Source organism: Marmota monax, unplaced genomic scaffold (assembly GCF_021218885.2).
Source record: "Marmota monax isolate L192 unplaced genomic scaffold, Marmota_monax_Labrador192_F-V1.1 WCK01_AAM20220418_F8-fsc00133, whole genome shotgun sequence".
Lineage (NCBI taxonomy): Eukaryota > Metazoa > Chordata > Mammalia > Rodentia > Sciuridae > Marmota > Marmota monax.
Window position 1 is genome coordinate 5,196,814 of NW_026694821.1, and position 25,572 is coordinate 5,222,385.

General features: G+C 36.2%; 1 protein-coding gene, 1 non-coding gene and 1 pseudogene across 4 annotated transcripts in view; 2 read left to right on the top strand and 1 right to left on the bottom strand.

Moving 5' to 3' along the window:
- The window catches only part of Nt5c3a (5'-nucleotidase, cytosolic IIIA), a 56,785-nt gene that overhangs the window by 10,624 nt on the left and 20,589 nt on the right, over positions 1–25,572 (bottom strand). The window contains exons 1-7 of one of the 3 annotated variants that reach the window (XM_046426035.2): positions 24,012–24,090; positions 19,257–19,311; positions 9,866–9,964; positions 8,725–8,794; positions 5,687–5,733; positions 4,875–4,960; positions 2,083–2,172 (exon numbers count right to left, since the gene is read on the bottom strand). In XM_046426035.2, coding sequence (XP_046281991.1) covers positions 2,083–2,172; positions 4,875–4,960; positions 5,687–5,733; positions 8,725–8,794; positions 9,866–9,964; positions 19,257–19,292 — 428 coding nt within the window. In that variant the 5' untranslated portion in view covers positions 19,293–19,311; positions 24,012–24,090. Of the gene's footprint in view, positions 1–2,082; positions 2,173–4,874; positions 4,961–5,686; positions 5,734–8,724; positions 8,795–9,865; positions 9,965–19,256; positions 19,312–24,011; positions 24,091–25,572 lie in introns of those variants that run through there. The other 2 variants (XM_046426034.2, XM_046426033.2) reach the window with 2 other exon arrangements.
- LOC124080231 (U6 spliceosomal RNA) lies at positions 243–349 on the top strand. Its single transcript, XR_006847638.1, has one exon. It is a non-coding gene; the product is annotated as a U6 spliceosomal RNA (small nuclear RNA).
- Positions 2,697–2,838, top strand: LOC124080191 (small nuclear ribonucleoprotein F-like; annotated as a pseudogene).

Genomic DNA, 25,572 nt, shown 5'->3' on the forward strand with positions numbered 1-25,572 from the left:
GTATGCGCTGGGAATTGAACCCAGCACCACAAAGAATAAAAAGGAGCAGCATTGTTATTTGTCTCACAAATTGAAAATTGTAAAAGGTGGTAAAAGATATGGAAAATCAGCTTAAAGCTAGACATAGTGGTATGTGCTTTTAATCCCTGGGATTCAGGAGGTGGGGGCAGGAGGATTGCAAGTTCAGTGTCAGCATGGGCAATGCAGTGAGAACCTATCTCAGAATAAAAAATTTTAAAAGGGTGCTCACTATGGCAGCACATATACTAAAAGTGGAGCAATACAAAGAAGATTAGCATAACCCCTGTGCAAGGATGACATGCAAATTCATGAAGCATTCCATACCTTTTTTATCAAAAGGGAAAGAAGAGGGCTGAGAAAGGGGAGGAAATGTAGAATAAATTTTAACAAAATCACATTATGTATATATATATAAATATACCATGGGGAATTTCACCTTTATGTTTAAGTAGAAAGAACCAATCAAGGGGCTAGGGTTGTGGCTCAGTGGTAGAGCGCTTGCCTAGCATGTATGAGGCACTGGGTTCGGTTCTCAGCACCACATATAAAGAGCCAATCAAAAATAAATAAACGAGCAAAAGAAAAATTAACATAGTAGTGGAAGGAGAAGTGGGGAGGAGAGAAGGGGAAGGAATTGCAGGAGAATGGGGATTGAAATCAAATTCAATGCATGTATGATTTTGTCAAAATGAACCCAATTACTATGTATAACTACAATGCTCTAATTTAAAAAAAGTATAATATAATTTAAAAACAGGCTGGGGGGCTAGGGATATAGCTCAGTTGGTAGAGTGCTTGCCTCCCATGCACAAGGCCCTAGGTTTAATCCCCAGCACTACAAACACACACACACACACACACACACGGCTGGGGATGTAGCAAAATGATAGAGCACCCTTGAGTCTAATCACTAGAACCATTTTTTTATATAATTGATAAATTGTGAATATTTTAATTAATTATGTATTAAAACATTTACTTTCTTAGAGATTGTTTTCAAAAACATCTGGAGAATTCAGAAAACAGACTGAAGTAATCTTAGAAACAAGTTTATGTATAAACTTTATAAATATTTCTTTAAAATTTCATGTCTTTCAAAAGTATTTTCCGAAAAAATTTAGAAATTTTCTTGGTTGCATAAATTTGTATCTTAGTCTTGAAATTTTTAATTTGGGGGCTGGGATTGTGGTTCAGCAGTAGAGCGCTCCCCTAGCACAGTTGGGACCCGAGTTTGATCCTCAGCACCACATAAAAATAAAGGCATTGTGTTGTGTCCATGTATACCTAAAAAATAAATATTAAAAAAAATTTAATTTTAGGAATACATGGGGGCTGGGGTTGTAGCTCAGTGGTTGAGCACTTGCCTCACATGCGTGAGGCACTGGGTTTGATCCTCAGCACCACATAAAAAATAAATAAATAAAATAAAGATATTGTGTCTATCTACAACTAAAAAAATGTTGAAAAAAAAAAGTACATGGTATGGGGTTGTGGCTTAGTGGTAGAGCGCTTGCCTCACATGTGTAAGGCACTGGGTTTAATTCTTAGCCCCGTATATAAATAAATGAATAAATTAAAGGTACATCTACAACTAAGAAAAAAAAATATATGATATAAGGACTAGGAGTGTAGCTCAGTGGTAGAGTACTTGCCTAGTATGTTAGGCACTGGGTTCAATCCTCAGTACCACATTAAAAAATAAATAAATAAATAAAATAAAGGCATTGTGTTCATCTACAACCAAAAAATGTTTAAAAGGAAAAAGAATACATGGTATGATTTCATTTAGGAGAAAGTCAGAATAAGCAAATCTTTTGAAACACAACAAATATTAGGGGTTTAATCTGGACAAAAATATTAGTACTTAAATGTGATTTATTACCTACACCAAATCTAACTTGTCATTCTAGATTTCTTATCATACACTATCCATTTTGGACAAGTAGTATATTTAGGGTATTTTTCCATGGAGTAGTGTTATATCTTATTTTAATAAAAATACACAATCGAAAATAAAAATACTTCAATTCTGCAGACAATAACAAACATTCAGAAACTTACTTGAGCATAACGTCAGATTCTTCCACGATCTCTTTAATTTTAGCTTTTGGTATACCTTGTTCAACAATCAAACTATGAGACTTACTATACCTGGAGTTGTGACAAAAGAAACAAAAGTATACATTAAAACAATTATTTTTATTACAAAGCATGCTTCAGTATAAGAAAAGTTCTTTTGGCCACATATTTGGATTTCAACCTGAGATATAAAAATTCACCATTAATGAATTATATCCTAGTATGCCTCAAAATGTGATGTGTATATTTGTTGCACATTTTCCAGATCTCTAGAACTCAGAACTTAAATATGCTAATAAGATAATGAAAGAAAAGGGCTGTGAGTCTTTCCTCAGTCTACAGATAAGATCTCAGTCCAGATTTCTCTCTTTTTTTTTAAATTGTAGGTGGACCTTTATTTATTTATTTTTATGTGATGCTGAGGTCGAACCCAGTGTCTCACACATGCTAGGCAAATGCTCTACCACTGAGCTACAGCCCCAACCCCAAACCAGATTTCTCTTGATCCTCAGTGGTTTGAGCCCTGATGCTCCAGTCCCAAGGGAAAGGCAATAGCTGGGTCACCAATGAGCCTGCAGCATTCACGGGTACTCACGATGAGTTTATCTGTCAACCCCAAACCTTTTCTCAATAGATTAACGGAAAGCCAATGATAGTGAATATAAGTGGGGAATGGATAAGGGCTACCAGGTATCTGTAGATGACTACATGAATGTGCAAATACAGAACAATACATAGATGGAGCATTGTCTGGACATCTGGATGAAGTGTTCATAAGGTTTAATATGTCCTTCATATCTAGGGAAATAACTGCACCTTTCACAGGGGATTTTTAAAATATATATTTCTAGACAATAAAGATTCATTTTTGCTTTTTGTTTTGCAGAACTGGAGATTGACTCGGGGGTGCTCTACCACTGAGCTATATCCCAACCTCTGCCTGCCCGCTTTGTTCTTAATTTGAGACAGGGTTTCACTAATTTATCCAGACTGTCCTCAAACTTATGATCTTCCTGCCTGAGCCTCTCAAGTAGCTGGGACTGTAGGCATGTCATTGCTCCCTACTTGTTTTTGTTAAGAAACCAAAAACAAAACCAAAACAAAACCAAATAAACAAACAAAAAACACCTCATCCAAACTTAGGATGGCACAGTCATTTGTATGACTGTGTGATCAGTAAAAGCAAAGTTACTTTTCTCATCTCTTGTAAGCTTAAATTTTCAAGAAATGTCAAAAAGTATTGAAGAAGCTACCTAGTGAGCAAGAAAAAAAACCTTACTATGGAAAGTATATACAACCTCACCTATTTTTTATATGAATGTAATAACACCTAAACACAGCATCTCAGTGTAACCAGGCTTTAGAATCTAACTCTCACCTTTACAACTGTCCAAACAGCCCACTCACTAACAAAGAACCTAACTTTTCACTGGAGATCTAAATAATTGCCTACATTATTCCTAAATGACACTCCTCTCTGCCTGTATCAGCTTCCATTAGACAGCGTACTCATTCTCTAAGGGAACTTTATTCCATTGCCACTGCCAAATAATTCTACTTGCTAGATGTCCTTTCTTTTTATTTTTGGTACTGGGGATTTAGCTCAGGGAGCTTCAGCACTGGGCTACAATCTCAGCCCTTTTTATTTCGAGCCAGGTTACAGGTTGTTTTAGGGTCTTGCTAAGTTGCTGGGGCTGGCCTTGAAATTGTGATCCTGTTGTCTCTGTCTCCTGAGTTGCTGGGATTACAGACAGGCATATACCACTGTGCCCAGAAGGATGGTCCTTTCTTCTATCATGCAGAAATCTAATTCTAATTCTGCTTCTACATGCAGGTAAAGTCTATTTTCAAGGTTCAATACTACCCGATGTGGTGGCACACTCCTGTAATCCCAGTGGCTTGGGAGGCTGAGATAGGAAGATCGTGAGTTCAAAGCCAGCCTCAGCAAAAGTGAGGCACTAAGCAACTCAGTGAGACCAGACTCTAAATAAAATAAAAATAGGGCTGGGGATGTGGCTCAGTGGTGGAATGCCCCTGAGTTCAATCCCTGGTACACAAAAAAAGAAAAAAAGATTCAATACCACAAATACAGGTATACAGGTGACATGTGCAAGGCACCCTGTTAGGTAATGGGATAATGAAGACAAATATTCCTGGTCTCAGGATTTTAAGAAGTAGAAAGTGCCTTGATTTGAGAGAGAACTTTCTTTTTTTCTTTTTTGTGCACCAGGAATTGAACCCAGGGGGATCTTAACCACTGAGCCACATCCCTAGCACTTTTTATATTTTTATTTAGAGACAGGGTCTCACTAAGTTGCTGAAGCTCGCTTTGAACTGGCAATCTTCCTGCCTCAGCCTCTCAAGCCACTGAGATTACAGGTATGCCCAACTGTGCTTGGCGAGAAGGAACTTTCTTAAAGGTTCTGGTCTTGATAACATGCCCAGGTTGGCCTCAAACCTGTAACCCTATTGCCTCAGCCTCCTGAGTCCCTTATTACAGTTGTATACCACTGCACTTGGAGTGTCCATATACTTTAAGGAAAAAAAATTCTTGGTTTTGAATGCAGAATTTTAAATTTAGTTCTACTGAACTTAAAAAGCAAACCCTAGAGTGATTAGAAAATAAAAATTTATTTTATGTTTAATTCAATTCACTGCTTTAACATGATTGAAGAATGTCCTTGTACACAGTATAGACAGGGCAGAAAAAACCATCAGTTTTAACTGTGTGCTTTGTTAGGCTTTCAGGTTCCCACCATTCCATACACACTTACCATTCTACCATATGAGGGTACTTTTCTTCCACGGTAAGACCAGGATTAACTTCTATAGCATAATACTGTTCCTTTAGTTGCAATAACTAGAAAATAAAATAACTTAATCATCATAACCATAGTGTTTTGTCACTAATCCATTTTGTTTTACTGAAAGCAAGACAACATGAACAAGTGTCTGTAAAAAAAAAGGTACCTCTTTTGTAAAATACTTTTATGCCAGCAATTCGGCAAACCAACTACTAACTAATCAGAGTAGCATTACAAAACAAGTTCTCATATTCACAAATTTAAGTCGTCTTATTTTATTAAGATATACAGAGGTAGATACTCAAAGTACTGAAGAAATTTCTTTACTACTTTAAGGGAGGAAAAACTATGAAAAAATAGAAGTATTTTAAATTTTCCAGTTAATAGAGGATGGTACAATATTTTAGTAATCATTTAGAAGTTTTAAATCTTTGCTTTTTTCTGATACAGGGGCTCTACCACTGAGCTACATCCCAACCCTTTTTACTCTGGCACAGGTCTTGCTAAATTGTAGAGGCTGGCTCAAACCTGTCATCCTCCCAAATTGCTAGGATTAGAGGTATATGCCACCATTACATCTAAGTTTTGTTGTTTAAAAGTTAATATTAGTTTTTCCTTTAAAATACGTTGACAATATTCATACAATAAAAAAGCATGTACTGAATTATTATTATGAGCCAGGTATGATCATAAGAACTTTGCATCCATTCTTATTTGTGTAAATGAACCTAATGAAATTCTCATCCGGAGTGTATTTATGGTGGATTACTGGTAAAGTTTACCTTTTTTCGACATTCATCTGTAACCAGCTTACAGTTGTCAATGATATCTGAAGAAAGAAAGCAAAACAGGCATTAAAAGAAAATATTCAGATGTTACCAATACTGTGAATAATGTCTTTTAAAGCACAAGTCAACCAGCATGGTTATTACAAATTTTGGTCTCAGTGCTATAATTCACATTAGCTAAAGAAACGAAGTGAATTTCTATCAAGAAGTGGAAATGGCCTGGCATCAAATTAAAAAGCTTCTGCCCAACATGGGTATGGTGGTACACGGCTATAATCCCAGCGGCTTGGAAGTCTGAGGCAGGAGGATAGAGAATTCAAAGACAGCTTCAACAAAAGCAAGGCACTAAGCAATTCAATGAGACTCTGTCTCTAAATAAAATTCAAAATAGGGCTGGGGATGTGGCTCAGTGGTCGAGTGCTCCTGAGCTCAATCCCCAGTGGCTCCCCTAAAAAAGAAGAAATATAAATAGTAAATATAATATAAAAAAGTCCAACATCTTTAGCAATTAGAGAAATCAAAAACCTATTCTGATATTTCATCTTACTCCAGTCAGACTGCAGTCATCAAGAATACAAACAGTAACTGGTTGTGGTGGCATATATCTTTAATCCCAACTGTAACTTGTTTTAACAAGTTAACAAAATAAAAAGGACTGAGGATATGGCTCAGTGGCAAAATATCCCTGGGTTCAATCCCTGGTACAAACAAAAGAACAAAACCAAAATAAACAATAATAATAAATGCTACAGAGGATGTGGGGGAAAAGAAACACTCTTAACACTATCAGTGGGATTGTAGATTAGTATAACCACTCTGAAAATCAGTATGGAGGTTTCTCAAAGATTAGGAATAGAACTACCATAGGATCCATATATACCACTCCTTCGAATTTATCCAAAGGATAAATATCGGCATACTATATTGAAACATGCATGCCCAGGTTATAGCAGCACAATTCATAATAGCTAAACTATAGAACCAAGCCTAAATGTCCATCAATTGATGAACGAATCAAGAAAATGTGGTATATATATATATAGTAGTGTTTTATTTAGCCACAAAGAGAAATGAAATTGTGTCATTTGCAGAAAAATCGATGGAATCTAAAAATATTTTGGGGCTGGGGATGTGGCTCAAGTGGTAGCGCGCTCGCCTGGCATGTGTGTGGCCCGGTTCGATCCTCAGTGCCACATACAAACAAAGATGTTGTGTCCGCCGAGAATTAAAAAATAAATAAATAATATTAAAAATAAAAATAAAAATATTTTGTTAAACAAAATAGGACAAACTCAGAAAGCCAATGGTCATGTTTTCTCTCACATGTTGAGGCTATAGAGGAAAAAGGAAAAGAAAGGTGTGTGCGGTGTTCTCATGAAAACTGAAGGGAAATCAGTAGAGGAAAGGACAGGAAGAGGTGACTTATCAGGGAATGATATTGGTTTAATTCAATTTTATATTGTGTGCATGTACCAATGTGTAACCAAAAAATCATTACATATAATCTTTTTCAAAAATATTTTTTAGTTGTTGATGTATATTATTATTTATTTATATGTGGTACTGAGGATTGAACCCAGTGCCTCACATATGTGAAGCAAGCGCTCTGCCACTGAGCCACAACCCCAGCCCCCATTATGTATAATTATAATGTGCCAATAAAAAATATGGAAAAAATGCAAAGGGAAGGATGGAGGGAGACAGGAAGAAAGAAAAAAAGGAAAGAAAAAGAAGCAAGTTAAGAGTTAGGGATATAGCTCAGTAGCAGAGTGCTGGCCTTGCATGCATGCCCAAGGCCCTAGGTTCAATCCCTAGAACTACTTTGCAAAACAAAACCAAAACTAAAACAGTTTCAAAATCTGAGACTTAGTGGTTCCTCACATAACCCCTGAGCCAAACAATTCAAGGTCTTCAAACACTGAATTGTGTAGTGACTGTTCCTATTTTCATCTTCCATTTTAACTAAAGAGAAGAAACAAGCCGAGTGCAGTGTCACTTGCCTTTAATCCCAGCAATTTGGGAGACTGAGGCAGGAAAACGGCAACTTCGAGGCCAGCCTCAGCAATTTAGCAAGACTCTCAGCAACTTAGTGAGGCCGTCTCAAAATGAAAAATAAAAGAAGTGGGGGATGTAGCTCAGTGGTAAAGTTCCCCTGGGCTTAATCTCCAGTACCACAAAACTAAATAAACAAATAAATAAAAATAAAGACAAAACAAAACAAAAATTTCTCCAAAGAGGAATTACTGACAAAAAAATAAAAATCCTGTTAACAGTCTTCCTCCAACCACTTTTTTTTAGGGGAGGGGCAGTGCTGCCTCAAGGAAGGTATTACAAGATCTACCATTAAGCTCCATCCCCAAGCCACAGTATTTGTTAAACACTATTTCTTTAGGTTGAGCCAGAGTTTAAAATCCATTTAAATTTTTTTTGAATAATTAATAGACTACAGATGGTGAGATATATTAAGTTTCTATATCTGCTATCAAAACCACACATAAAAAGAACTATTTATATAATAAGGGGGGAAAACCCAAATCCTCAAAATACAGTTAAAAGGGCTGGGATTGTGGCTCAGCAGTAGAGCGAGCGCTTGCCTAGCACGTGCGAGGCCTGGGTTAGATCCTCAGCACCACATAAAAATAAAATAAAGATACTGTGTCTAACTACAACTAAAAAATAAGTATTAAAAAAAATACAGTTAAGAAAAAGCAGGTTCCCCTGATTTCCATATCCAAAAGGAACTTCCAGTCATCTCAAATAGGAGATATAGATAATATAGATAAAAAGGATATCTGTGATTAGTTTTATAAATTTGTTTAAGAGTATCACACTTGCCGGGTGCAGTGGTGCATTCCTGTAATCCCAGTGGCTTGGGAGGTTGAGTCAGGAGGATTGGGAATTCAAAGCCAGCCTCAGCAAAGGCGAGGCGCTAAACAACTCAGTGAGACCCTGTCTCTAAATAAAATACAAAACAGGGCTGGAGTGTGGCTCAGTGGTCCCCAATACTATAAAAAAAAGAGTACCATACTTACTATGACAAGTTGGGCATCTTTTCCCTTTGTAGGAAAATCTACTTAGTGTCATATCAAAGTCTGTTATTATCTGTAAGAAATAGGAGAAAGGCATTATGTAAGCACAGCCACCATGACCAGGATTTCTTTATTGCTATCCAAATACATACCTTCTTAGAGGCACGGGACCATGCTTAGGTTACTATTTTGACATTAAGTTTTCTAATGGTTTTCACATACAACATCCTGAAAATGACTTTAAATACAAGGTGATATCTTAAGTGCCCTATATTTGTCACCAAATAAAATCTGATTAATCAGCCAGGCGTGGTGTTACACACCTATACTTCAAGGATTTGGGAGGTTAAAGCACGAGGACTGCAAATTCAAGGCCAGCCTGGATTAATTTAGTAAGACCCTGTCTCAAAATAAAAGCTAAAAAGAGCTCATGATATGGCTTAGTGGTAGAGTGCCCCTGGGTTCAATCCCTTGTACCAAACAACAACCAATCAAACAAAACAATTAGTATAGAAAGTTATAAATTGTATGTGATATGGTTACTTGACTCTCTATAGAGTTAAAACAATACATAATTTATTTTTTTGGTACTGGGGACTGAAACCAGGGGTGCTCAACCATTGAGCTACATTCCCATTCCTTTTGAGAGAGGGCCTCACTAAATTAAAAAAAAAAAAAGTTGCTGAGGCTGGCCTCAAACTTTCCAATTTTCCTGCTTCACTCTCCCTCAGTCTCCCAAGTAACTGGGATTATAGGTGTGCACTACTGCAACCAGCTGTTAACTTGCTTAATACTTAATACTGAAAAAATCCTAAAGTTTGGGGGCAGTGGGTGTAGGGACAGTGGTAGAAGGTACTATTAGCATGCACAATGCCTAGGGTGCAATGTTCAGCACAAATAAACAAATGAAAAATAATAAAAGAAAATGTTTATATTAAGGCTATTAATTTGTGTTTCCATTAGAGTATTCTGTTTCAGACAATTCTAGATGTCTTAGATTTCACATTCCAAGAAATAGGCAAAAAATGTCCACTTAAACTTGTTTTACTCAGATGTTACCAAAATAGGAAGAAGATGAATGACACTGTTTGAATATCAGTAATAAAATATTTAAACAATAAAGACATCTGCATAATTAGTCTACCTGAAGTTTGGCAGCTCCTCCTTTGATAAGACCACAGAGAGTTTCTTCTACTCTTGTAGGGTTCTTGATACGAACTGAACTTTTCTGGAATTCTGGCATCTAAAAGGCAAAAAGAAATGAACTATTTTACTTCCTCTTTTACCAGGTTCCTATGACACCAACCATATGATATGGTTACTCGACTCTCTTCTAGAGAGAAAACATTACAAGCAGAAGCTTGTATTACTTGAACATATAACAATGTTGCGACATTATTTTAAATATGTAAGCTATCATATTAAGTTACCATTTAAACACACACAAAATTTAACTCAAATCAACAGTTTTCATCTAGAAGATTAAGGTGATAAAGTACCCAGGGTTCAATCCCCAGCACCAGAAAATAAAACAAAAAATCGACACTTGTGCTAGGTATGGTGGCACAATTCTATAATCCCAGCAATTCAGAAGGTTGAGGCAGAAGATTGCAAGTTTGAAAATAGCCTTAGCAACTTAGTGAGGTCCTAAGCAACTTAACAAGACCCTGTTTCAAAATAAAAAATAAAAAGGGCTGGATATACCTCAGTGGTTAAGGCCTCCTCCTGGGTCCAATCCCCAGTTCAAAAAAAAAGCACTTAGTTTATATTCATGTTCATTTAAGACAACACCACACCCTCCCCGCCCCTACTGCCGCCCAGTACTGGGTATTAAACTCAGGGGTTCTGGGTGGTTTAAACACTGAGCTTTAAACCCCAGTCCCTTTTTTAAAATTTTATTTTATTTTTGGAACCAGGAATTGAACTCGGGGGCACTTGACCACTGAGCCACATCCCCAGCCCTATTTTGTATTTTATTTAGAGACAGGATCTCACTGCGTTGCTTAGTGCCTTGCTTTTGCTAAGGCTGGCTTGAATTCAAGATCCTCCTGAGCCACTGGGATTACAGGCATGTGCCAATGCCCTCAGACTTTTTCTATTTTTTTGTGACAGGGTCTCAAAAAGTGGCTGAGGCTCTAGCCTGGAACTTGAGATCCTCCAGCCTCAGTCTCTCGAGTTGCTAGGATTATAGGTGTGTACCACCATACCTGGCTACATTTTCAAATATTTCTCAACAGAAAGGAAATATTACACAATTTTTCCACACAAGTTTTTGTAAAGATAATTATAATACTTTAAATATTTTTAAATTTGAAAAGTTGCTTTAAGATCTTTCTTTTTTGGTAGTATATCCTAAATAATTCATTAATTTTTCATTGTATAAATTTTACAACAGATTATTTCAAGATAACTATAAAAAGTATCAGACCACCTAAACTTAAGCCACTACCAGGCTGGTTTATGAAGACTTTAGGGTTATTCTGTCTGCAACCTGTACACTCAGAAAAATGAGAAATCATAACCCATCTGATTCAAATGTATGATATGTCAAGGTCATTGTACTGTCATGTGTAACTGATTAAAACAAATTAAAAAATAATACAAAAAAAAAAAAAAAGGAAACAACAACAATAAAAAGGCTTTAGGGTTGCTCAACAATTTAAAGTGTTCTTGATTGTTTCTATCCTATCACAAGAAAAATGAAACTCATCAGAAGAAAATGTACAAGAACATAGTGCTCTTACATTATGTATGCAGGACCCGGAGAAGGATATTATGGATCATTTTAAAGTCAGTTATAAATCACAGACAACAACAGTAGCTCAAACCACAACTCTATACTAGTTATACTCTGTAATCTTTATTTATGTGCCTTTATTCTGGATTAGTTACCGCCAATATTAACATATTTATTTCATAAACATATTATTTCATAACATATTTATTTCATTTTAAGTACATATTTATGTACTTAAAATTCCCTGAGGGCTGGGGTGTGGATCAGTGGAAGAGCACTTGCCTAGCATGTGTGAGGCACTGGGTTCAATTCTCAGCACCGCATAGAAATAAAAAAATAAAAATAAGCCAGGTGCGGTGGCACACTCCTGTAATCCCAGCAGCTTGGAAGGCTGAGGCAGGAGGATCTCGAGTTCAAAGCCAGCCTCAGCAATGGTGAGGTGCTAAGTAACTCAGTGAGACCCTGTCTCTAAACAATTTAAAGTACAAAATAGGGCCAGGGATGTGGCTCAGTGGTTGAGTGCCCCTGAGTTCAACCCCCAGTACCTAAATAAATAAATAAATAAAGGCCCACTCTCAACTAAAAGACACATTAAAAAAAATACCCTGGACTTCTGTTTGATACTGTAAGATAATCTGTCTAGGTACATCTATCAGATTTTGTTTTTCCTACATATGGTCAAGAGTAGAAAAAAATCAGAAAAGCGGTAGACTGTTTAACAAAGACTAAAAGATGACATAGATGTACAGAAAAGCAAGGTACTAACATTAAAAATTTCCTCATGAATGAAAGACTTAGACCTACCAAACACTAAATTTTGGGGTGGGGTGTGCTGGGGATCAAACCTAGAGCCTCAGTAATGCATGGAATCTATCACTGAGCTACACACCCAGTCTCTACATACTTAATTGTTAAAAGCCATGTTTAAATAGGATGATAGGCTCTCCTGCCATACAAGCAACCTTGATGCAGAGATCCTTTTAACTTTGTAAGGCTTTAAAGAATTTCAATGGATTAAAGGTTATATAAACATTTATTTTACAGTGATTTTTTTTTTTTAAGAGATGAGACAGGAAAGCGGGTACTTGCTCCTACACTCTTTTTTTTTATTCATTAACCTGTTCATTCCCTTAACAAGGTGTGTCTACTTTGGGCCAAATACTCTTCCCAGATGCTAGGGACATGATGCTGAACATTATTTAGACTTGTTTTCTTGTTGAGTTTAAAGAAACATTACTGTTTTGAAAAACCCTTCTGTAGCTCCTTTACAGATACCTGACAACCAAATTCTGTTCTTACCTCAGCCACAACTGGCAAGTACATAATAATGAGCACATGTTTGATTCAATAAGTAACTTACGGCACAATTTATGAGTAGCAAAAGATCTTTGTCACCAATGCTATTTTCACTGAGAAAACTGAATGCTTTATTTCAGTGTGTCCACACTCAGTAAGATGTCTTGTCTCAAGCAAATCACTCTCTCAAAGGTTCAGATAACAAAAGGAGTTTATCCCCAAGACCACTTGGTGGCTCCAGTCAACCAACATACCCTGAATTCTTGTCAGGCAGGCTTTGCTCCTTCTTCAACAGTTTACATTATGGCTTATTACAGAAGAGTTGTCTTCTAATCACAAATGATAAAAGATTTTAGACCCATACTAATTTTCTTTAACACTGTATCATAATTAAATTACGTTTTCAGGCAACTCAAAATAACTTGCTCTCCAAAAAATCTTTTAGGCTGACTTCAGCTACACTAACAACTGTAAGCTTGGTTTATTCTAAATCACAAGTGATGAAAGAGAACCAGTGGCTACAGACATTCACACAGCTATGCCTCTAGGCAAAACACAAACATTTTTTCAGAAAAATAAAATAAGCAGAATACTCAAATAGGTCTGAAGTGAACTAAGATAATAGTAGACAAAGAACACCTCTTTACTCCAGAGAACAATAGGATGAAATACATATAATACACTCCTCTGCTAACACACACACACACACACACACACACAGAAATATTCCTCAGGAACTCAAACATTCTAGAATGCAGTCCAAGAAACAGAATCAAAGACCACAGAGGATCAGAACATTAAGAAGTTGAATGCAGGAGAAGGATGAAATGTATCACATACTTTTACCTCCCAAGTCCCTTCCTTCCATATCTCTCTTGGACAAAAACAGACCTGGTTTGGTGGCACATAAAACAACAATACTTCAAATATGAAGGGCAAGTTATTTTCAATTGTCCAAAAGCTTTTCAATTTGATTATAATAAAATGGTATGAAAAATAAATATAGGGCTAAAAATTTCCCCTGTGATTAAAGAAAAATAATTATCATCTGCTAAAGCTGCCGTAATGTAAAATGCTGAGGAAGGAAGGAACAAAGCCTTTCTGACAAGAATCTAAGTATATATGTTGATAGAAGCCTACCTAGAATCAATACAAGATCATTAACACCTAAAATACATTTATTGTATCTGGTCTTTAATATACTGTATTTGTACAAATAAAATAAATGCCTAATGATTAGTCTACTTCCATATCCAAAAAGCAAGGATTTCTAAATAAGCTGTTTTCAAAGTTAACTATTTTACTCACAATTCAATAGCAGTATTAAATAATTTTATATCATCTTGTAGATACTTTAGGACAAGCTAAATATGAATATCTCTATTGTATAGTCATCAAATTTCTGGGCTCTTCTTGGTATTAATCCAATAATAATGTACCAGACTAATGATCATCCTAATTTCAAGAATGAAATTATAACATCATCAAAGTTTAATAATACACAAATGCATTCCATTTATAATAATGTATTGTTATTTACCCCCCTCTCCCCCCACACACATTGGGGATTGAATCCAGGGGCAATTTTAACACTGAACTCCATCCCTTACTGTTTTTATTTTTACTTTTGAGAGGTCTTGCTGTTGATCCTCCTGCCTAAGCCTCCCATGTAGCTGGGATTACAGGCATGAACCACCATACCCAGCAGTTATTCTTACACCTAAAGTCAAACTAAGGGTTAGTATAATTTACTACATACAAATAATACAATTCATATTTTAACCAATGATAAAATTACTGACAGGTGTAGTGGTACCTGCCTGTAATCCCAGAGACTCCAGAAATTGAGGTTGGAGGATCGCAAGTTTGAGGCCAGTCTCAGCAACTTACCAAGGGCCTAAGCAACTCAGCCAAGACCCTATTTCAAAATAAAACATAAAAAGGGTTGGGGATGTGGCTCAGTGGTTAAGGGCCCCTGGGTTCAATCCCCAGTACCAAAAAAAAAAAAAAAAAAAAAAAATAGAAAAGAAAAAGAAAAAATCATGCATTTCCAACTTTTATGATAACAATCTTTCCTAACAAATATTTGGTCTTCCTCCACATCAAGGAAGAGAAGGACAAATCCATCCATTCATTCAACACACAGTAAGTATAAGACAATGATTGAGCAGCTCTGTAAGAAATAAAAAGTGTTAATAAGATACAGCTTCTACTCAAGGCACATATTCACTAACATTGACTGCAATATAGGAACCCAAATAACTACACATTGCAAAGAAGTCCAGTAAAATATAAGGGAAACAGAAAAAAATGAAGATCACTTGTGTTGAAGCTAAGGAGGAAGAGCCAACCCAACTGAGAAAGGGGTGGAGAAGCAGTATATGCTGAGATTGGAGAGCTATCAGAGCATGATCTAATGTGAGAAAAAGAGAAGCAGCTGTTTGTCTTGAAGTTGTTTTTTGGTCTCCTCTAGTACTAGGGAGTGAACCCAGGGGCAGTTTATCACTGAACAGTTTATCTTACTCTTATTATTTATTTTGAAATAAGTCTCCATAAGATGCCACAGCTGGCTTCAAACTTGTGGTCTTCCAGCTTCAGCCTCTTAAATAGTTAGAATTACAGGTGTGTACTACCACTCCCGTGGAATTCTTGCCTTTAAAAGCACTTTGACCTTTCCATGGCAGGACAGTCAACACGACATGATGAACATTCATTCTGTATGAGAGTCCTGTGTACAGCTCTTATTTTTGTGATCACTTGAAAGGGCAAGGGGTTGACAATGAGTGGATACTGTTCTAGGTCTTTATAAACATTTTCTCAATAATCTTATCTGCAAGGCAGTTGTGATCTGTATTTAGAAATAAGGAAACTAGAGCTTATAGTGTAAGGTCACAGCCAAAACTTGGACCCAGGTCTCTGACTCCATACTTCACTATCTTTCCAAGATACCATAATCTTTTCTGGAGCATGATGGAAAAACTGAGTGTCCAGAATACAAAAAAAAAAAAAAAAAAAAAATTCTGAAGGCACTACCAATTAATTATATGATAGCTGTGTCTCTTTGCATTTATAGAGTGAATAAGTATTCACATATCCATCGTGCCAGTGCTTTGCAGATATTATCTTATACAATTATTATTTTGTAAATAAAATAGTGACAGTCTGAAAAGTTAAATGATCACACATAAAGTAAGGTACAGAGTCTGAGTCCCAACCCAGGTGTTCAGAGTTTAATTACAGTCCTTTTAATTTAGAACAGTCTGTAACAGAGATTGGACTAGGGGCCTGTTTGCACATGTGGGCCTCTAGTTTTCAAGTGTAAAAGAAACATTTAAGAACTAGGAGGTTTCAGTTAAAATACCTGCTTTCTGGCGTTTCATGAAAAATGTGGAGATCTGGCCACAAGCCCAGAACCAAGTAGTAGCCACCTCCTCTAGCCTGGCCCCAGTCTCCAGTTAATCACAGTCATTTACACCCTTTCCTCCTTAACAACCATTAGCTTGACCCTTGAAGACTCTGAGTTTGGGAGCTCTAGACTGTGCCATGCTGCTGTCTCTGGCAACCACTTGACATGGACTGGGAAATGTAGGGGGGATATTGGCATTTTATTTTATTTGAGAATCCAAAAAATGTTTTCAATACTTTTAATAAATTTCAGATCTGGAAGTGATATGTGCCACTTACTAATAATGATTAGCATTTTGTGGTGCTTTAAACTTTACAAGGTTCTTTCAACATGACTTTATTTAATTGAAATATCTTATTCTACAGAAGGGAAACAAGCTCAGAAAGATTAAGTGATTTGCCCAAAGTTACACAATCAGTCACAGAATTAGTCAGAGAGCCAGATCAGAAATTGAAACTTTTTACTGTGGAGAATACTCATGATGGAGCCTCAAATGACTCTTCACAGGTCCTCAGTTGGTTAAAGGCACTCCTTGAGGCAGGTCATTTTCTTCCCTCCCACTCTCCCTCCCTTGACAGGTTATTGCTGTTTTGCCTAAATTAGCCTTGAATTTGTGATCCTCCTGGCTCAGCCTCAGTCACGGGGATTACAAGCATGTGCTACCACACCCAGCTTGAACTTAATTGTGCAGAGAAAAGAGTGTGTAAATCTGGAGGGAGAGGTTTAGAGCCAGATCACAAGAAAAGTAACACCCTGAGGACCTGTCAATGTATGAGATCTATCAACATTTTTAGAAAAAAAAACAAGCTCAAATCAAAAATGGTACAAATTAATACAATGAAGAGTAAAGGAAAAAAACCACAACTTTTACTTGTTTTCCTGAATAATTTAATAGTTTGAATTTATTACTACTTGCTTCTAAAAGAGACAAGAGTTAGAGGGTCCTGGCCCCAACCAGTAACAAATCATATAAAGGGTACCATTATCGCTACATTGTTTCTAATGGTAGAAAATTTCTACATCACTTTGTATTTATTTTGGGTTAAAAAAGTCAACAAAAATAAGAGTTTTAGACTGGTTTAATTTTATAGAGATATATGCTCAATCCCAATGAATCAAACACCAGAACATGTAACAGATGTATCATGTCCATGTCCATATGGATTGAACCATACAAAACAGGCAATGTTGGAATAGTTTTGAAAAACATAACAGATCCATATGGTTTAACAAAACAGCAATAACTAAACTGACGACTTAATCATCACTTTGGGTCAACTTTTGACTTCAATCATATACTGGCTAAGACAAAGTAAACTGAACAAGAGATTTACCAAGCATGACTAATATATCTCCTTGCTAAGTTATAGGCTCAAAGCAGAAAAAAATGGAAAAAAAGAAGAAAAATTAAAAAGAGGAACAGAGGAAGAACAACAACAAAAAGAACCAAAAGAAAAATAAAATAGATCACGAAGTAGTTTTTCTTTTTTTTTAAAATATTTTCTTAGTTGTCAATGGATCTTTATTTTATTTATATATGGTGCTGAGAATTGAACCCAGTGCTCCACACATGCTAGGCAAGTGCTCCATAACTGAGCTACAACCCCAGTTAGGTAGCTCTTTCTTTAAAACAGGTTTTTAGGTTAATCAGTGGATACTAAGCTACATTTAAGAGTCAAAAGTTCTGGTACACTACTGCACAGGGAGGGACTATAGATAAGAAGTATGTATTGTAAAAGTGGGGTGCAGGGGTGCAAGCCAGTAATCCCAGAAACTCGGGAGATGAAGGCAGGAAGATGGCCAGTTCAAAGCCAGCCTCAGCAAAAGCGAGGTGCTAAGCAACTCAGTGAGACCCTGTCTCTAAATAAAATACAAAAAGGGCTGGGGATAAGCTCAGTGGCTAATCATCCCTGGGTTTAATCCATGGTATCAAAAAAATAAATTGACAAACATTGCACAATGTCTACATATAGCAAAAAATCTGATATCCCACTGATACGTACAATTTTTATTTTTGTAATCAGTTAAATAAAGGAAGAAAAGCGTTTTCTAAATTGTTATTTCTAGGATTCAATTGTTATTTCTAGGATTTTTCTTAACTCATCCGTTGTGAATATAGAGAACTGATGCAAATGTGTACTACTAAATCTGCTACTTACATGTCTAAAACACTAACGTGCAGATTATTTACTGAGCGCTTAGTTTGTGCTATTACAAATATTACATACTTTTTTTTTTTTTGGAGATAGGGTCTTACTATTGCTTAGTAGGGCCTTGCTAAATTGCTGAGGCTGGCCTTCTGCCTCAGCCTCCCTAGTTGCTCTATTACAGGAATGTACCACCACTCCCAGCTTCATACTTTTTCATTATATATGAGAGCAACATGAAGTTGGTGATTTCACAGTGGTCAGATTATTGCCCTCAATCAATGACATCATAGCCATTAAGAAATGAGTTAAGGGTGGGGCATAGCTCAGGAGAAGAGTATCTGACTGTAGGAATGAGTTGAGATTTAAGGCTATCTATAGTTTCAAAGCCTATATTTTTCTTAACTCATCCTAATACACAAACTCAATTGTTGTGCAAGAAGTATTAAAAAAAAAATTAAGGGCTGGGGTTGTGGCTCAGAGGTAGAGTGCTTACCTGGCATGTGTGAGGCACTGGGTTAGATCCTCAGTACCACATAAAAATATGTAAAAATTTAGTTGTCCACCTACAACTAAAAAATAAATATTAAAAAAAAAATTTAAGGGCATTCTACTCAGTGGTAGATTGCTTGCCTAGCATGTATAAAGCCTTGGGTTTGATCCTCAGTACTGGTGGATAGGGGGGATTCATTCTGTATGGTTTAAATGTGTTGTTGAGCAAAGAAATATTAGCAGTAAAAGGAATAAAATAACCATTTCATGTGCTGAGAAAACACTCATTTTATTTCAAGGAAAAAAAATTCAAAGATACCTTTAAAATTAATTCAACAAGCAATGTGAGGTTCTATCCATATAAAGTTTCAGTCCCAAAATTATCTGGTTAGAGAGAGAAGCAAAAGAGGTGAAGATTCACCATAATAAATGGAACTGGAAATAATCAAATACCCACCATTTTGTTAAGCACAGCAGGCTCTTGATTAGTCATATCTTGGCTATCCAATCTTCTGCATTTTCCCCAGGTGATGTCACAGCAAAAGAGAGAGAAAAAAAAAGGTATACGTGACATACATAAATTTCAGGCTCTTCACGTATGCTAATGACATACTACGAGGGTCCTTTTGGTATTATTTAAATGCCATGTTATCTCAGACATCTTTTTCTCTTTTCCAAGAAGTTCAGCAAAGGATTTACTCTATCCAGCCAAGTTTTGGCTTTAAAATATTATACACAAGAATTTATATGGTGCTAAGAAGATATGAATATTAAGTTCGTATTTGCAAGAAAATGCTTAATTGCAAGAATATTTTATCAACATTTTCTCTGAATGGAAGGATACAGTTGTAGAAAAATTATGTGTTGGCACTACTGAATCAATGTAGGAATATAAAAATGAAACAAAGTAAGAAGAATGAAGAAATCAACCAGGTCTGGTGGTACATGACTGTAATCCCAGCAACTTCAGAGGCTAAGGCAGGAGGATCACAAGTTTGAGGCCAGCCTCAGCAGTTTAGCGTGGCCCTAAGCAACTTATGGAGACCCTGTTTTGAAATAAAATGTAAAAGCAACTGTGGGTATAACTCAGTGGTAAAGTGCCTCTGGGTTCAATCCCCAGTACAAAAAAAAAAAAAGAATAAAAATATACAAAAAAAATCAAAATGTACCAAAAAAAAATTTCCATTCCATTTTCTTATAATAAAATCTTCCAGAGTGGGAAGTATCCCTGGGTTCAATCCCTATCACCACCTAAATAAATGAATAAATAAATATCATTTTGTAGCATAATACAACTAAGATCTGAGTTGTGTTTGAATCTAACATAATATCTGGCACAATGTACATATTTTAGATGTTTTGGTAAAGTTTATATGTATTTATTCATTAAACCAAAAAGTTATAAAAATTTCCCTTATCATTATTCTGACTTTGTCTTTCTTGCACTATAAACCATAGGGAAAATTACTAATTTATTTTCACTCTATATTGATTTTTACTTTAGTCCAGATAAGTAAAATTTTATAATTAAAATTCTGTTTCATCCAGGTGAAGTGGCACATGCCTGTAATCCCAGCAACTCAGGAGGCTGAGGTAAGAGAATTCTAAGTTCAAAGTCAGCCTTAGCCACCTAGGTAGGCCCTGAGCAACTTAGCACGACCCTGTCTCAAAATAAAATATAAAACCAGCTAGGGATGTAACTCAGTAGTTAAGTGCCCTTGGGTCTAATCCCTGCTACCCAAAAAAGGAAAGAAAAAAAAATATTACTTCAAAGAGCAACTTAATTGAAGGAGGAAAATTTGACTTTTTCTTAAATTTTATTATTAAAAGGTGTATAACAAAGCCAGTTGCAGTGGCTCCTACTGTAAGCCCAGCAACTCAGGAGGTTGAGACAGGAATATTCAAAGTTCCAGGTCAGCCTCAGCAACTTGTCTCAAAATTAAAAATAAAAGGGGCTAGGGGGCTGGGGATATGACTCAAGCGGTAGCGTGCTCGCCTGGCGTGCGTGCGGCCCGGGTTCGATCCTCAGCACCACATACAAACAAAGATGTTGTGTCGGCCGAAAACTAAAAAAATAAATATTAAAAAAATAAATAAATTAAAAAAAAATAAAAAAGCATCCTTAAAAAAAAAAGGGGGGGGGGCTAGGGATGAGGCTCAGTGGCTAAGTGACCCTAGGTTCAATCGCTGCTACCAAAAACAAAAACAAAACAAACAAACAAACAAAAAAACCACAAAAACAAAAAACAAACAAACAAAAAAAAAAAAAGGAAAAGAAAAGAAAAGAAAGCTGGGGATGTAGCTCAATGATACAGCACCCTGGGTCAGAGAGAGACAAAAAGGGAGGAAGGAAGGGTGGGTTTGTTGGTTGCGGATACAGCTCTAGGGTGCCTCTGGGTTCAATCCCCATTAAAACCAAAAAATAATTCTAATGGTCTCTTCAAATATCTTAACAAAAACAAGGAGTGATCAGAAACTTGAAAATAACCAGCTTTTAATAATTCACGGATATGCAAATTTCAACTGAAGAGCTCTCATACTTCCCAATCATCACTGTTAATCTGACTAGAATCCATCCTTATTCAAAGATGATCTCACATGAAATGATACTGCTACCCTTTTGTAAAAATCTGAGGTTCTGTATCACTTATAAAAGTATAAAGACTACGGCATAAATGTCAGCCTTCTGGCACTATCCAAAGACAGACATTGAAAATGAGGACAGTGTATTTTTAACCAATAGGTTTGTAAACCTATACCTGGTGTATACAAAGTTCTGCTTGCTCTGCCAACAGTCATCTGTTGCAGATGCTTCAACAGAAGAGTTGCTGGAAAAAACACATCAAGTGTAGAAGACAAATTCAAAAATAGAAAACACTACCCTTGGACTCTGAACTCTCTTCAAAGGTGGTTTTAAAGTTCTTAGATCTGGGATCTTCAAATGTGTACTGGAAAAAAATGTGAAAACTGAAGAAAATTTATTCCGTATTCTTTCAATATGAGGCTAAGGTTTCTACCATAGCAGTGTTCATGACAAGGGATGTGTAGAACAAGGCTAAAGACTGAATAAGAGGTAAGAATTTCACTTAAATGGCACAAACTTGATAAGTAAAAATTCTAGATATGGTATGTCATTCTAATATTTCACAAGTCAATTAATGAAAATCGGTATGTCTACATGAAAAAAATTCATTTGCTTTAAAACAAGTCTTAAAGTATCCGAATGCAAACTAAGTATTTTTAAAGACCTGTATATTTTCTTTTTGAACCCAGGGGCACTCTTCAACTGACCTACATCCCCAACCCTTTTGATTCTTTTATTTTGAGTCTGGGTCTCACTATGTTGTTGCCCAGGCTGGGTTCAAACCTGCGATTCTCCTGCCTCTGCCACCACTCCCCATTCCCCGCAAGCTTATTTTTTGTTTGTTTGTTTGTTTTAAAGATGTCACTTTCTTAGAAGGGTTAGCACATGAAAAAGCAAACTATAAATTTGTTGTTGTTGTTTTGTAAGGTTAGAATCATTTTGTGGCATTTCAATAATTCTCCCTGAGAATTTTAATTCAGCAATGAAAAAGACTGCACAAACGGGAAAGTGAAACTTACTCAATAGATATAACACAAAAATGAAACTGAATAAAAGGGATAATAGAGGAGGAAAGAGAATAAGAAATAAATTTCAAAGGTTATTTATTTAAAAATTAGCAATTCTGGACTGGGGTTGTGGCTCAGTGGTAGAGCCCTCATCTAGCACATGCAAGGCCCTGGGTTCGATCCTCAGCACCACATAAAAATAAATAAAATAAAGGTATCGTGTCTAACTACAACTAAAAAATAAATATTAAAATAAATAAAAATTAGCAATTCATACAAATTATTTTGGTAAAAACAGATCAGTCAGAATTTTAGATACTTGTGAAAATAGACAATATCAGAGCTGAGAATGCATTCCTTTATCCTTCCTGCTCTCATTAATTCTAACACCCAATGGCAGTTTTCAAGATGAATAAACCAGGACAGGTAGAAATTAAGTAACTGATACTGATGACCCTTGAGGCACCCATGAGTTCTTCTGCCCTTGACTTTGTCCTAGAACAATAGCACAGATGGCAAGCTCTGTCCACAGATGCGGAGCTTGGGTAATACAACCGAGCAAAGGGCTGAGGGTATAGCTCGGTTGGTAGAGCACTCATCTAACATGTGGAAGATCCTGGGTTCGATCCCTAGTAGCACCCAAAAAAAAAAAAAAAAAAAAAACAACTAACTACTTTATGAAATGGCCTGCTGCAGATTTAATTTTTCTGATTTAAAGTTGGGGGGGGGGGAAATGATGGGGCTGGGGTTATGGCTTAGCAGTAGAGCTCTTGCCTGGTATGTGCAAGGCCCTGGGTTCGATTCTCAGCATCACATAAAAATAAATAAATAAAAATAAAGGCATTGTGTATGACTAAAAGAAATAAATATTTTAAAAAAATAAAGTGGGGGGGAAAGCTTTGTAAAACTTGGAGAATTCAATTATTTAAATATAACTTAGCATACTGTCTGAGACTTTTACTGTAATATACATATTTGAATCTTGAGAACATTGTTGACTTTTTTGGGGGGGGGGGGCAGACAGCAGTGCTGGGGATCAAACCCACAGTGCTATACCACTGAGGTACATCCTCAGCCCCATGTATGAATCTTAATTCTCAATATTCAAATTGTTACATCAGCAATACAACTTTTATCAACTTATAAAATATATCAGTGTAATCTCAGTCTATAATACCCTGAGGTAAGGCTCAGAGGCACACAACAAAAACTAATTATTATTCTAAGCCAAAATAAACTATTCCTAATCCTAGTGACACAAAGCATGTAGCTACCATCAAAACCAAATCACAGAGCAAATGAATGAAAAGCAAAATTGGATCTTTTTCCCCCAACTTTGAAACACTCCTTCGGGTATTTTGCTTCCTCCTAACATCAAAATGTCAAACAAGAAACTCTTAGAATGCATAAAATGTAATTTCTGAGCCCAAGACACTTGAAACTTTTATACATTCAGATCTTTGCAAACTATAGTTTTATACTACAATGGATTGTTCTACTTTTATTTCCTAATTTGAATTTTTAAATGCCCCAAATTTTCAACAAGATAAAGAATCAAAAAAGTATCATATAAAAAGTTAAACACAAGAAACTCATGTTTACATGAAATGCACACACTTACCCTGAAGGTAACCGGACGGGCTACACAAGCGAAAGAAAATTCTTCCTGTCTGAGAAGGACTAATATAGAACAAGGTGCAACTGAGGGCGGTTCCAAAAGCCTTAACCAAGCCCTATGCAAAAACAGTCTTGTGACGCACTTCTGCACAGTGCTTTATTATGCTTTGGGTGACAGCCCTCCTGGCTCTGAGCTAAGTCACCAGACTACAGAGTACAAGCAACTGGAAAAAAACCTTGATAGTTAATTAAGAGAAGGAAAATCGGTACTATTATAACACTGACAGCCAGCTCTGCAGTGTAAGAAGGAACCTCTACATTAATGTATGCATTCCCTTCCTTGTGGTGTTTTGGTTTGTCGGGTGCTTAGGAAAAGTGCACTTTTCAGCAAAAATAATATATTTCAATACAAAGTTAAAAAAAAAAAAGGCTTGGTAGGTGGTGGAGAGCACTGGGGAAAAGAGGATAGGAAGCTATTGCTCAATGGGTACACAATTTCTGTTTGGGGAGATGAAAAGAATTCTGAAGGTGGATGAATGGTGGAGCTGGTTGTACAACAATGTAAATGTACTTAAAGCCACCAAACTACACTTAAAAATGGCTAAATGTCCAGGTTGGGGGCACATGCCTGTAATACCAGCTGGAGGCTAAGGTAGGAAGATGACAAGTTTGAAGCCAGTCTGGGCAACTAAGTGGAACCCTGTTTCGAAATTTTAAAAGGGCTGAAAATATAGCTCAGTAGTAGAGTGCCAGCATTGCCTGTGTGAGGCTCTGGGTTCAATTCCCAGTATTAGAAGGTGAAGGTTATTTAAAAAAAAAAAAAAAGTTAAAGTGGTATATTTTATGTTACATGAATTTTATTTATAAGTAAAAATAAAAGATCTCATTTAAGGCTTGTGAACAAAGACATGATGCAGTCAATAGAATATGAGTAGTCTTTGCTACAGGGCAGTAGATTTAAAGTGATTTTTATGTATATCTACATATTTTTTCATATTTAAAAATAAAGTTTAATAAGACAATGACATAAAATATGAATACTAAGCTTTATTAAAAAAACAAATGGAAGAACTGGGCCTGGAAGCCTGCCATCCCAACTGCTTGGAAGTCTTGGGCAGTGGTGCACAGCTGTAATCTGATCTGCTCAAGGAGACTGAGGCAGGAGTTCAAGCTTAAGCCTCCAGAGCACCTGGGACTATAGGTGACCAGGTCTAGCTCTTTCAAGATCAGTTGAGGCAACAAGGGAGAGTCTGTCTCAAAAAGAAAAAAACAAAACAAAACAAAACAAAAAACCTGGAAAAATGTTCCTTTTCTGTTAAAAATAAAAGCAGCGGGGAAAAAAAATAGTGGATCATTTCCTTACAACAGATTCACAGAATAGATTAAAGAAGTTTGAAGTTTTCTATAAAAAAAGAAGAAAAGAAAGAAAGAAAAAACAGCAATGGAACTGTTGTGATTAAAAAATTTTTATTTTTTTGAAGAGAACCAGTCTTGCTTTTAAACTGAGTAGTAGGTTGGCAATATGCTAATATCATGTCAGGACCTGAGAGATAAGTTAGAATATG